Genomic DNA, 13,911 nt, shown 5'->3' with positions numbered 1-13,911 from the left:
TTACAGCATACTGTCTGCAGTTATATAAATGTCAATTAAGAGTACCAAAGCAGTCATATTATTGGTCCATTTTATCACAAAGCACAAGTTTTTATAGAAGGGAGGTGCTGAAAGAAACTGCTATTGTTATCGGTGAGTAATATACACAAAAGGTGAAGTGGAATATTAATTGAAGGATGTGAAAATGAAATGTGTTTTTGTAGCCCGTTAGGGAAAAAAATCACATGCAAACTGTAATATTCTCATGAGAGCACCGCTGCTGAAAAAGATAATATTGTGTTTCATGGCAGCAAAAATGGTGCTTGTTTCAGAAACAAATGTTTATTTCTGTTACTTAACTTATAACTAATCTGTACAAAGAGAGTGAAGACACCCAGTCTGTTCATGGAAACACTTCTCTTAAAAGAACAGTCACATTAAGGTGAAGTGAGAGGAAGAAATGATACAGAACTGAGCGCATCACACCCTGTTATCCTGTGCTCTCATGTCTACCAGAGTTCAGTGGACCGACTGGCAGTGTAAGTATAGTGATAGTTCAATGGAGCCCGGGGCACCAGTACTGTAGCTTAATGGTTATTGATGCCCCCTTTTAATCATGAGCGAATGTCTAGTGTTCGTCCTTTACTGTTAGTTGAGAAACTGAGAACTGTTGTGGGTAGTGAGTTTGAGCGTATTCGTGGTCTTCCTGTATTTTGGCAGTAGATGTGTAAATGTGAGCCTCTTGTAGAGGTTGTGCTAGTGCGTGCTGTCCCTGTAGACAGATTGTTACACTAAAGAATTCAGAGAGCATTGCAGTGTGCTTGAGAGCTGCTAACGGTGCTGTTATTTATTTATAATATATGCAATTAACATAGAACATGGGCACTGATGCAGCACAAATATACAGATGGTGTGCAGGTTTATTTAACCTATGCATCTCTCTCTCTCTCTGTGTGTGTGTGTGTGTGAGTGTGAGTGTGTGTGTGTGTGTGTGTGTGCACTGTGTTGTGTTCCCTTTTCATATGGTGTGCTTTTGTGAGAGGATTGCATTTGTTTTGGTGCGTGTGTGTGTGTGTGTGTATGTTTGTGTGGGTGGCTTGTGTGTGTGCGCGCACTTGTGCATACATGTGTGCTTGTTCACCTGCAGGCAGAGGGCTATGTAATTGGCAGCTGCATAAAGCACATCCCCATCGCAGGCAGGGACATCACATACTTCATCCAGCAACTGCTGCGGGAGAGAGAGGTGGGCATCCCCCCTGAGCAGTCACTGGAGACCGCTAAAGCTGTGAAGGTAGGCCTCCCTCTCCTATCCTCTCTGACCCTTCCTCTCCCTCTCCCTCTCTCTTTCACTCACACACACACACACACTCTCACTCTCTCTCTCTTCATCTCTCTCTCTCTCTTTGCTCTTTCTTTCTTGTCTTCATCCATCTCACTTGTTCTCCCTCTCTCAAGGTTGGCCTCTCCCTCCCCTGCTACCTTGTGACCTATTCCCTCTCAGTAGACTAAGTGAATTGTGATTTTTACACTTGGCAGTGTTTTTTTATTTTATTTATCTTTTTATATGTGTTGTATCGTGAGTCAGACACTTAGTTGGATAAGACTCCACAGTCTTCCTTTGGCGCAACTTTTGAGAAAGTACACTGTGCAATTTTCTTTTATTTTTCTCTTTTTATGTTTATCGTTTTCAGTGTTCAGCACAAGTGTTCTTTTCTCTTCCACTCCCCTCCCTTCCTGCCCCCCACACACACACACTGTGTATGGCTCTCACGTGGCTTATCTATTCCTTTTTCTTTGTCACTCTTCATTTGTGCCATTCTGTTTTCTTCTTCTAAAAGCTTCCTCACTATCTCTGAGACTCTGATATCTCATATGCACACACATGCACACGCAGACACAGAAACAGGCACACAAAGTCTTTCCCTCTTCTCTCTTCTCTCTTGTCTCTCATTTCTCTCTCTCTCTTTCTCTCTCACTCTCACCCTCACAGATAATACGCTGTGTAGCTGTCTATCTTACAATCCTTTTAATAGTGATTTTATCAGAGAGTGTCGGTGTAAAGATTACAGCAGTATATTTCAATAATGCAGCCTTACAGGGAGGAATCTGATATGTGAATTACAGTCCACTGATAAGCTCACTACACATACCTACACATCACAAGTCTGACCGCTGCATGCTGCTTGCTGGCTCTCTTTCTCTGTCTTGAAAGCCCAACAGGCACAAGTAAACATGTGTGAAGTGAAGACCTTTGGTATTGTGTGAAGTGTAGTGTGGCCAATGCCATTTAACTTTGTAACTAATACACGGGTTTCCCGTTTACCAACAAAACTAGATGCGCGCGCAGCCATGGGGCAGAAGACGCTTGGTGGCCGTCCACAACGTTATAAACTTAACCTAAATAGTCGGCTGCTGTAAGCTACAATCGGAATTTCTTGTATACCCCTGTTGTCTCAATGATAATAACATCTCATTTCAGACTATATTTCAGAGTTTTTCGTTCATTTGCATTATTATTATAACATCGTATTTTGTCATTTTTGGCTAAGACATGCATTCCGTTAGGGATATTGAACATATTGAACGTTCTCTAACCTTTGTGATTTCGAATTGGGGCAGTTTTCAGCACAAAAACTCATTTTATTCTTTTCATGGAGAGCACTGCTCTATTCTGTTCTATTGTGCTTTCTGCCTCTTAGTTGTGCACGCATGTTTTTGTGACATTGCATAGAAATCCATGTATGGCCCCAGCTGTGGTGCGGCTGGCTGGGGCGCCTGCACCGTGCGCCGGCGGCCCGGGTTCGGTTCCCGCCCCGTGGTCCTTTCCGGATCCCACCCCTGCTCTCTCTCCCATTCGCTTCCTGTCATTCTCCACTGTCCTATCATTAGAGGCATAAAAAGCCCCAAAAAAATATACTTAAAAAAAAAAAAAAAAGAAATCCATGTATATGCAGATTTGTCAGCAGGAAGGAAGATGCTGGTAATATTCCCATTCTAACTTCTCTCAAGATGTTTCTCTAGTCTAGTAGTGTATTTTAAAATCGACATTCTCAAGACATATTATGTTGATGAAGTGGGTAGTCATATTGGAGTTACTCAACACTTTCATTCATGTTTTGATGTATAGAGACATTCAAATGACATTACTAGTCCCAGGTCCTGCTATATGCAGTATTTCAGCAGTGTTTGTCAGACTTCTCGCTTGTTTACCTTGAGAGACAATGACCAATAATTAGCCAAAAACACTTGAGGTGTGGGTTTCATCCCACTATTGACTAGCCTTGTGAGACCATCCTGATCTCGCAAGCTCCATTTTTCCACTCGCAGATCAGTCTGGCTTCTTGCAATGGCGAAAAATTTGGAGCCAATCACCGTTGGTTTTGAGGCGGGCTTGTGGTTGTATTTTCGTTGACGCTCTGTTAGTACGTCATACGCTTCGTTGATCTGATTGGTTGATTTGGCCTGTCTATTACCAACATAGGTAAAAAAAAGTTCTCCAATGGAAAGTTCCCAGATGGATATGCCGAGCAAATGCGAAGCATCTGACAGGGCTCCAGAGTGCGACCAATTTGGTCGTGTGTGCGACTAAAAAAAATCGGAGGTCGCACCTGTGTGACCAGCTATTCGAGAGAAGAAAAAGTGTCGGTATTGAAACTCTACCTTTGGTTCAATAACAGACACATATTTGGCCAATATCGTGGTTTAAACAAATCACAGATAGTGAAGGGCGGGACCTCCCCTCTGATTGGCCGTGGCCCAGTGCCTGTGTGTGAATTTGAAAATGCGTGTGCTGCAGAGAGAGAGAGAGAGAGAGAGAGGTCAGAGACCCGTCAGATAAACAGAGTGGATGTACTTGCATTACAGTGTGGTCACATAGGCCGAGATAAATCTCCCCACTGCCTTTCGGCGGCTGGCAGCAGCAAACCGATCAGACGAGCCCGAGATGATGATCAAGTTTATCGTTGCCTACGATAGGCCTAGTGAAACTTCCCTTCACCAAGTTCAGTCCGAAATAATTATTCACAAGAAAAATAGTTTGAACGTAAACCCGACAGTACAGGAATGCCACTTGCGCCAAATTTATAGGAGTCATTGCAGATGAAAAGACGTCTTAAAATTGTGAACAATGCATACAAGGCCTTCCCGAACGACAGAGATACAGATATCGCCGAAAAGGAGTGCGTCATTGACCGCAGTTACATGCAGGGAGTAACCCGGTTTTCAACAGCAATATTCGTTTTGCGCGCGAGTTGTGTAAACTCATTCTGATGGCATCAATCAATTTAATCCGGTATTTTATCCGGCTACATTTAAAGCCCGAATATTCCCTGCATGTATAACTGTGGTCATTGTGTACGGTGAATTGAATGGACACATTTAGATCGAGCATGGTAAGTCATTGCAATAGCCTGTAATAATAGGCCTACCATTTCGTTACTGCATTAACCATAGTGATGTTCTTATTGAAAATGTAAAAATACTAAAATTAAAAAGTAAATTGCATTGTGGGGCTGTCAAATGATTATTGCAATCATCATTGCAAAATCACATAAAAATCCCCCAGGCTACTTGGAACATCTATTTAAATTGTGCTCAAATACATCTTCTATGGAAGATGCTAGCATGGCGAGCTGGTTTAGCCAAGGCCTATAAAGATCATGAAGGATAGTACGTACTGTAAGACATTGAGCCATGAGATGTGCAGTTTGAAGCTCTTAAAAGACGTGCACTGTTAATTTACTCACTGTTATTTTTATTTAATTCATCTTGAGATGTTTTAAGTTTAAATTTATGCTCAGTGAAGCACTTAAAGCACCAACACTTCATTAAGTTACTTTTCTTGTAGAATTGTAAATCATAAGTCATAGGACAACCTATATAGGACAGTAACTAAGGAAGAAAAGTGAACCTGATGCGGTGTTAAATGTGATGTGGTTGAAAATTTGGGTGCACCTAACTTTTGTGCTGGTGCACCTAAGAAAAAAAAGTTAGGCGCACCAGTGCAACCAGTGCAACCAGTGCAAAAAGTTAGTCTGGAGCCCTGTCTGGTGGAATCAGATTAACCATTGACATAATCAGCTGTAAAAAATGCACTGTCATACTTACAATCATGTGTAAGACTGTTCTCCTCCATGAAGCCTACCCCTTCTCTCTCTATAAAAGTCTTGATTAGTTGATGCTCTCCATTTGAAGGTGATACATGGAAGTAACACTAAAGTAGAAAATATTGTCTTTACGCCTTTTACAGATCCCGGGTGCAACATGCAGCGAGTTTGTGACTGACATCAGCCAGTTGTGTATTGTTTTATCTTTTGTGCTGTGTAGTTTTAGATAGGCTTGGTTGGCCTCTGTGGCTACATGTTGTACCATGAAGGAGGGCCTTTATGGATCCCGGGTACAACAAGTGGCATTTTTGTGACTGCCACAACCAATTGTGCATTGTTGTTGAATCTCACGTCATATGTGTGGTGTGAATTAGGCTTGGGTTTTGATCAGCCACTGTGGGGAATCCCCTACCTATTGCACAAAGAAAGGAAAGACCTCTCCTCAGTATGTCTGAAATTAGGCATGTATTTCTTTTTTGAAAGTGTACAGAACTCACACACACAAAATGCAAAGACTTTTCATCTGGCTTGAGAAAGAGACCCAGAGAAAGAAACAGCTGTTAACTTGCTCAAGGCCTTGCACTCCTCAACTAAGCCTGCACTTGTGTGATACCTTGCTTGCCATGACTTTGACAGTGCTGTGAGCAGTCTGCTGACAGCTGCCAGCTTCAGGGTTTTTGTTCAGTTGATGGATGATCCATTTGATGCCCTTAGGAAAGGTTCTGCTACATCTGTCCAGACATTGTGAAGGAATTCACCAAGTACGACACAGACCCCGGGAAGTGGATCAAGAAGTACAAGGGAATCAATGCTATCAGCAAAAGCGAGTTCCACATAGATGTCGGATATGAGCGTTTCCTCGGACCGGAAATCTTCTTTCACCCAGAGGTAACACGGTATATGAGTAACTAAAGGTATAATTGCAGTATTTACTTTGTCAGACATTAGTGAAGAAAGCACTCTACACAAAATGACATCCGAAAGTGCTGTTATATTTTCCAAATTGAACTCATCAAGCACACTCTGGCGCTTCAACACATCCTTTTTTCCTTTTTTTTATTTTATTTATTTTTTATTTGCAAACATCATTGACATTACAGAAAATGCAACACTACGACATGCACAAGAATACTACATACGACAAACAGATGTACATTACATAAACACATACTGTAACTTAACAAGACATCACATTGACTTGGCTTCCACAAACATAACACAACATAACATTAATAACAGAAAGGCTAAGGATGATTTGCGTCCAGGATGATTACAGATATGATTATCAGGGATGAAATTGATGACCGGAATGAAAAGAAGGGAGGAATGAGGTGGTGTTGGGATGGGGGTGGGGATGGGGGGTGAGGGGTAGTGAGTATGTGAGGATGTATGTGTATGTGTGTGTGTGTGTGTGTGTGTGTGTGTGTGTGTGTGTGTGTGTGTGTGTGTGTGTGTGTGTGTGTGTGTGTGTGTGTGTGCCTATGTATAAGGCTGGCTTGCTGTTGGGCCAGGAGGAGAGAAGCTGGAACATAGAGAGGGAGGGTTTCAGAGGAGAGGAGTTGTAATTATTCTATTAAAGATAAGTATCACATCCTAACTCATCCTAATTTTTTGTTATGATTTTGTTTTCTGTTCCCTCAGTTTGCTAACCCAGATTTCATGCAGCCCATTTCAGACGTGGTGGATGAGGTGATTCAGAACTGCCCCATTGATGTGCGGAGACCCCTGTACAAGGTAAAGCCCTAAAGCAATGAAAAGGGCATTCTTAGCGGTGTCAGTGGGGTATGCCTCTGTCAATGAATGGGTTTTATTCACTGTGGGTATGAATACCATGTCCATGTCCTCCCACTCATGTCATTCTATCATTCAACTTGCTCATCTCTGTTTCAATAGAAGGTGCTGTAGGATGACTATGTGTTGATACGTGAGTGCAGAGGCTGTGAGTTTCATACTGATCCATTTGAGTTGGTGTACTTCAAGTGAAAATTATTTTAAAAAAATGGTAGCAGTGAAAAGAGTGAAGGGCCTTTGGTGGTGTGTGTTGCTTGAGCTGCAACAGTGCCTATGTGCTCTGTTGTGACATATAGTCTCCACCAGGGGTCATTGTTGAGCCATGAGTTTTGGACTCAGCTGAGCCGCACCCGGCGCTTAGCAGCTCAGTGCAGCGTGTGAATAAAAGCCACTCATATAATGCCAATGAATCATGCAACACCTCTTTATCTGCTGCTCGCGTGTGCCGTTGACCTTGTGAAATCACAGAGAAATCTGAACTTTTGCACCAGTCATGAAAGTATTATAAAAAGTTGCCTATAGTTCTTTGTGTTGAAGGAGTCAAGAAGAGCTTCTGAAGTGCTGAAATTTGAGACTTCTCTGAAACTTTGATCATTCAAAGTAAAACTGTGGAATAGCAGATGTTACACTGACATCATTTATTTGCCACTGAAGATATGAGGCTCAACTGCGAGATGGATTTCCCATCGTTTATACATTTGATTTGCACAGTTCCAATTATCATGCAGAGGCAATCTCACTCTCTCACCAATATTCAGATTTATGCTGTGCATTTGACCCTGGACCAATGGTCAAAAAGCATGCAAAGCAGTGAACACTTTCAAAGAATACAAACTATGTTTGAGCAAAGACTATATTGATGCATACCTTCAACATATTAATCACAAGCATTGGGGGAGTTCCAAACGCTAGGTTACCTTGCCCAAAGGCATGGAGTGCTATCATGGTAAAACTTTATTGTACATCTAAAGATTTATCATTTAGAGTTATGATATTTTGACTGGGAAATGGCGTGTTAATTTACTGCTGGCTAAAAAAAGACGTTTTTATTATAGCTCTTTAAACAATCAGTTGTTGACTTTGATGTGTATGTACAAAACCGAGTCACTCATTAATTGTTTTGCAAGAAGAGCACATTGTTGAGATAATCACATGACCTCGTTGGCACTCCCTCTGCTGCTGTGAGTCTGACAGAAAGAGAAAACTGATTTCACTGACCGCAAATTTAGTGGCTACATTTCTGTCGTTCACTATATGAAAATGAGACCCTACAATTTGCATTTCAATTTCTTTCCTTTTCTTTCCTCCCGCCTGCTCTCAGGAACGCAATTAGATCTCGGACAAAGCAGGCTAAGGAAAGCTCATTTGTTTTGTTGCTGGTACTAAGGCACCAGAAACCATTGTTGTGGCCATAAGTATCTGAATCTTTTGCATGGCCACCCTCTGTGGTCAATATTGTTCCCCTGTCAGCATGCTGTGGCAGTATCTGTAGACCGTTCAGCTGTCGTCACAGGTCCCCAGCCTCTGGTATATCTCAGCATTCTCAGCTACCCAATTTCTCTCGCTATCTGTGCCTGTGCCCTGTGAATGCTTGTAAAGTTTACTGCTCTGGAAGAGAAATCCACTTTAAATCTCCCGTTGTTAACTGACTTCAAAAACTAAAAAGGTATATCGCTTCATTCCTTACAGATAAATGCACTAGTGAGAAAGCTTTCTAGTTTGGTATAAATATCTCCTTTACTCTAACTTCAGGATACATACATACATACATACATACATACATACATACATACATACATACATACATACATACATTTCTGTGTTCTCAGTGCCCAACCACCGCCAGTCTCCTCTGTGTGAAATGAACACCTCTCATCTGTAGAGAAATGTTCCACCTGCATGCTCCAGCCTCCCTCTAATCTCTCCTGCTGACACCCATAATAAACAAATAGCTACCTGGATGGATGGATGGATGGATGAACAGAGAGAGAGATGTGGAGGAATAACATTGCATCTCTGAATTCTGGCATTCTTTCTTTTTATGCCTTCGTGCCAACGGCAGCCGTGGCATTATGTTTTTGGGTTGTCCGTACGGCCTACCGTGTATCCGTCTGTCCACCTTTATCTCGCTTGTGCCAAGGCACGTGCTTCATATTTGGTAAGGATGTTCTGTTGGACTGGATGGATTGGAAATATTGAACTGATTAGATATCTGAAGTCAGGGATCAAAGGGATCAAGGGTCAAATGTCCAGGTCACATTGACCATGAAAGTCCCATTCTTGTGAACGCTATATCTCAAGAATGCCTTGAGACATGGACTTCAAATTTAGTATCGCTTTCCTTGGACTCTTAAGATGAAGTGATTTGATTTTAAACAAAGGCCAAAGTTGAAGGTCACTCTGACCACATGTATGTACGTTTCACACAAACACGATATCTCAAGAATGCCTTGAAGGACGTTTTTCAAATTTGGTATGAACGTTCACTTGAACTAACAGGTCAACTGGCTAGATTCCTTTGAACTCTATTTTATATGCATTACAAACATATATATTATTTACATACACATACGAATCGCCATAAGAATGAATGTCATCCAGAATACCATGGCAATGTGGTAATTCTAGTTTTTTCTTGAAAATATCCCTCCCCAGACAGTGTCTCACCTCAGCCCAGTCTAAACAAGAGGATTTATCTCACCAAGTTCGTTAACTAGGGATTGACCCGCTGACTGCGCTTTGATGACACAGGGATATGCACGAGATCCCTTGTTATCACAGAGCGATCGATGCCTCTCTCAGGTCACCGAAAGGGCCCCTCCGTTCTCCAATTCTGTAATTACTCGAGTGGTCAGCAGAATGTTTTCTCTACAGAGCAGATATCAGCATATTCAGATGCAGTGGAGGCTGAAGTTTCTCCAACCAACGCATCATGGATATGAACCTTTCCGTCATGGACATGAACCTTTCCTTGCTGAAGTACAGGTGCAGGAAATGTCAACTAAAAGACATGGATTTATTATTAGTCGTTGACTTTTGAAGGATTGATTCACTTTTGAGGCTGTGACACAAGTTGTTTTTCATTTCATCAGGCTGTTATTCGAGAGCAGGTCTTTGTTGAGTTATTTGTAAAACTTAGGCTTGGTGGAAGATAAGGTCCGGTCTTCTGTGCCTCTGCGTAGTACCTCTGCTCTTTTGTGTTCTACAGCTGCCAATTTCATCTCATCTCTCTGAACCTTTACGTATATACTTTCATGATTTCTGCAAAAGGAAACTTGTGTCATGTAGAGAAGAACCAGCTGATAGTAAAACAGATATTTTCAGTCATACATCTCACATCTCATGCAGTAATATACAGGCAAACTCCATATACATCCCCACCCACCCCCCAGGATCAATCAAATATCTGTCTCCAAAACACCGAAGTAAAATTCAAGGTACCAGAGTACCATCAGTTTGTTTGGTTATAAAATATTTGATGTCTTCTAATTTAATCAGAATCAAAAGCTACAAGAGAATCAATTCAGTGGAATATAGATGTACATAAAAAATGTAGCCTAAAAGTGAACTCTCCTTTGAAGTCCTTTTGATCATGTCAAGGTTACACGTCTGAATTTGTCCGGATTGCATCAGGTTATAGCTTTGTTCTATTCTTCAGGAGCATCCCAATCAAACCCATATGTGTTCCCCTATTCATAAGTGTGGTATCCATTAGGTTGTATGATGTATTAATAGCAGTTAGGTCAACTGAAGAAGTAAATAAATAATGTGACTAAATGCTTGAGTGAAGTGCATGAACAGTCTAAACTCTAAACTGAAGATTAAAGTTTAATGTAGGGTTAATGGTTGCTCTTCATATTTCTCTGCAATCCAGCATATTTCCTTCCATATTATATGTAGGTCAGTAGAATGTGCTGATATACTCTGGTCATATGTATATGCATTCTGTGTGTGCAGAACATTGTTCTCTCAGGAGGTTCCACCATGTTCCGTGACTTTGGCCGGCGTCTTCAGCGAGACCTGAAACGTGTGGTGGACGCCCGTCTGCGCCTGAGTGAGGAACTTAGTGGAGGGAGGATAAAGGTCAGAGGTCAACATGCTCTGCATGATTGGGGTCAAATAATAGTTGAAGGGTCTGAGTGGACAAAAACTAGCTGTTCCTCGACTAATAAGCGTTTGCATGACTCAACCGATTGAGCACTGGCACTGCTCCATGGCCATTATATTATAAATAACAAAACAAGGACATTTCTTGTACTCTACCTGGTCATTTTCTAACAATTGTACTTTAAATGATATGGTAATTGTAGGATTAAGGTAACCTTGGGGACTAAACACACACAGATACACTCACACACACACACACATGCACACACACACACACAAACACACCCAGACACAAACACACTCACTCATGCATGCGAAAATAGTAGTTACTATCCAGGGGAGGGCATGGCTGTCTGCTGTGTTTACCCAGCTTTTTGACAGAAGGAAAACTACTGAGCTTGGTTTAGATAGGGCACTGATTCTGTAAACGTGTGTGTGTGTGTGTGTGTCGTGCTCAGTTGTGCATATTTTTGTGGCAAACCACAAGCATTTGTGCATTGGAGTGGCTGTTGTTTTTGTTGAGTCTTGCTTGGACGCTGCAGGCAGTGGTCTGGTCCAGGCTGGCTCCAGCGCTCCACCTGACCCCACGAGGCCGTGCTGCTGCAGAGCTGTGGGTGGGGTGGTCAGAGAGGTGCTGTTTACTGAGTTCTCTTCTCCCCTTCCTCTTCCCCTCGTCAGCCCAAGCCCTTAGAGGTACAGGTCATCACCCATCACATGCAGAGATACGCCGTGTGGTTCGGAGGATCCATGCTAGCCTCAACGGTAGGTAGCGCTAACACAGATGTACACACTCTCTCCTCATTGGCAGGAGACAGGAAAATTGACTTTTCAGTGAAACTAGCTGAATTTTGGATAAGCCTGAAGGCATTCAATATACATATAAGGTAACACTCTACTTGATGGGTGAGTTCATAACACATTCATAGCAGCTGTCATAAACTTCACAAAGCATTCATGACTGTTTCAGGAGACATGACTCAATATTCATACCAAACCTTTCATGAATGTGGAAGACAGATCGACGAGAACTTGTCAAAATAGAAGTCCAAAGTCGCAAAGCAGCATTGCCATTCTTGGTCCAAACCTCTTACCTGATCACATCACATCTGAGTCAATGGGCTACTCCAGTGCCAAAAAGACAGAACATGGTCAAGCAAATAATTTTTGTTTCATAAAAATGTATTTGTTTTATGATGTAAGATGTCTTTGCAGATGATTTTATCTTTTGCTACTGTCGATGTAGACTTCATTAGATATTAATGAAATATTTACAAAGGCTGGAGAGATTAAACATGATTAGAGTCATGTCTCATGAAACAGTCATGAATGCTTTATGTGCAGTTTATGACAGCTGCTATGAATGCGTTATGGACTCACCCGTCAAGTAAAGTGTTACCACATATAATTATGCTGTATTTGTTGAGGCAGTTTTGATGAATTTGGAATATGTGTATGTATTCCGCAGATTAGCTCCAATTAAATAAAAAAAATGTTAAATCAAACACTTGATACTTAATGCTGAATGTGTGCTAACATTTGAGAGTAGTGTAGAGTCTGTCAACACATAATTTCTTTTGTAAATAGTGAAATGTATTAGGGGGTTGATGCAGATTTATTGGTCAGATGCACTCTTGACTGCTCTTCATTATACAGCCTGAATTTTTCCAAGTCTGCCACTCCAAGAAGGACTATGAGGAGTACGGCCCCAGCATCTGTCGCCACAACCCTGTCTTTGGCATCATGTCCTAATACTTGACAGGCTGTCAGACTCGCACCCTTCTGTCGCACGCACTCGAGACCTGCATCCTGTCATCCGTGCTGCTTCTACCTTTGAGTGTCTCCAAGTGCACCAGTGAAAGCCGCACACTTTCTATATACCACTGTGGACTGAGGATGAGTTTCAAAGCTCCGAACAGGCACCAGGTGATTTGTTGGATTCAGATCCAGAGTGTTCGCGGAAGGGGAGAGGTAGCACACACACTGAATGTTCAATGTTCCAAATGCAAACATCAAAGGCAGAGGAAAAAAAACGGAAACAAAAACACAAGAAAAACACACACACACACAAAATCCTTCGACAAATGAATAGAAAGAACTTCAGGTGAAGCCATACAATGATGAACATTTTTTTGCATTGAATTAGTTTCTGTGTTATGTTCCCCAGCATAAAGAGTTAGCTTCAGATCCCAGTCTGCACGAGATTGTATTGGAAGACACTCTAAGCTTGAATTGTAGCACTACCAGACGTACGAATGAATAGAATGTCATGCTTTGAAATTGTATATACAAGAAATAGAGAAATATATAAATATATATTGTATGGCAAATTATCTTCAGATTAGTTTATATTTGTATTAAAAGCAAATAGTTTATCAGAACTTGGGTGGGGAGATGGGTACACTTGAAATAGAGTATATTCACAACAGAGAATTGATGTATAGTGAAAGTAAGTTCAATTCTATTTATTAAATTATTTTTATCCGGCATATTTCAAAGAGAAAAGATTGACTTTAACTTGTATGTAGAGTATATATCACCCATTTGTTTTACTCATTTTACTTTGTTTGAATGGAAGACAAATATCACAACTTCTGGAGTTGTAGAGCTTGATTTTGCCTGTGACTGAAATGAAAGCTGCTGTGCAAAGCTGGGGGAAATAAAGTCACTTCTCAACTGCAGCTTTTGCATTGATTTCCTTTGTCACCTTCTGATTTGTAAACTGCAGCAATAAGAGACATCATCCTTCTTTTGCCCTTCGCCTACTTTCATTCACTAGTTGACAACTTAGTGTAACTTTGACTTGCTTTATGTTAAAGCTGCCAGCACTTCTTACTTGTATTCTCCCTCTCGCTCTCTCTTGCAGTCACGGTGGCGCACACACACACACACACACACACACACACACACACACACACACTCACACACACAC

At 41.5% G+C, this 13,911-nt stretch overlaps 1 protein-coding gene across 1 annotated transcript in view; it reads left to right on the top strand.

The window, feature by feature from the left end:
- actr3b (actin related protein 3B) overlaps positions 1–13,660 on the top strand; it is a 28,963-nt gene extending 15,303 nt beyond the window's left edge. Inside the window, exons 8-13 of the mRNA XM_048266703.1 lie at positions 1,127–1,270; positions 5,799–5,972; positions 6,726–6,818; positions 10,833–10,958; positions 11,661–11,744; positions 12,636–13,660. Of these exons, the coding sequence (XP_048122660.1) occupies positions 1,127–1,270; positions 5,799–5,972; positions 6,726–6,818; positions 10,833–10,958; positions 11,661–11,744; positions 12,636–12,731 (717 nt within the window). The 3' untranslated portion in view covers positions 12,732–13,660. The remainder of the gene's footprint in view (positions 1–1,126; positions 1,271–5,798; positions 5,973–6,725; positions 6,819–10,832; positions 10,959–11,660; positions 11,745–12,635) is intronic.
- The last annotated feature ends 251 nt before the right edge of the window (positions 13,661–13,911 follow it).

Source organism: Alosa alosa, chromosome 16 (genome assembly GCF_017589495.1).
Source record: "Alosa alosa isolate M-15738 ecotype Scorff River chromosome 16, AALO_Geno_1.1, whole genome shotgun sequence".
Classification (NCBI taxonomy): domain Eukaryota; kingdom Metazoa; phylum Chordata; class Actinopteri; order Clupeiformes; family Clupeidae; genus Alosa; species Alosa alosa.
This window is presented reverse-complemented; position numbering and strand designations above follow the sequence as displayed.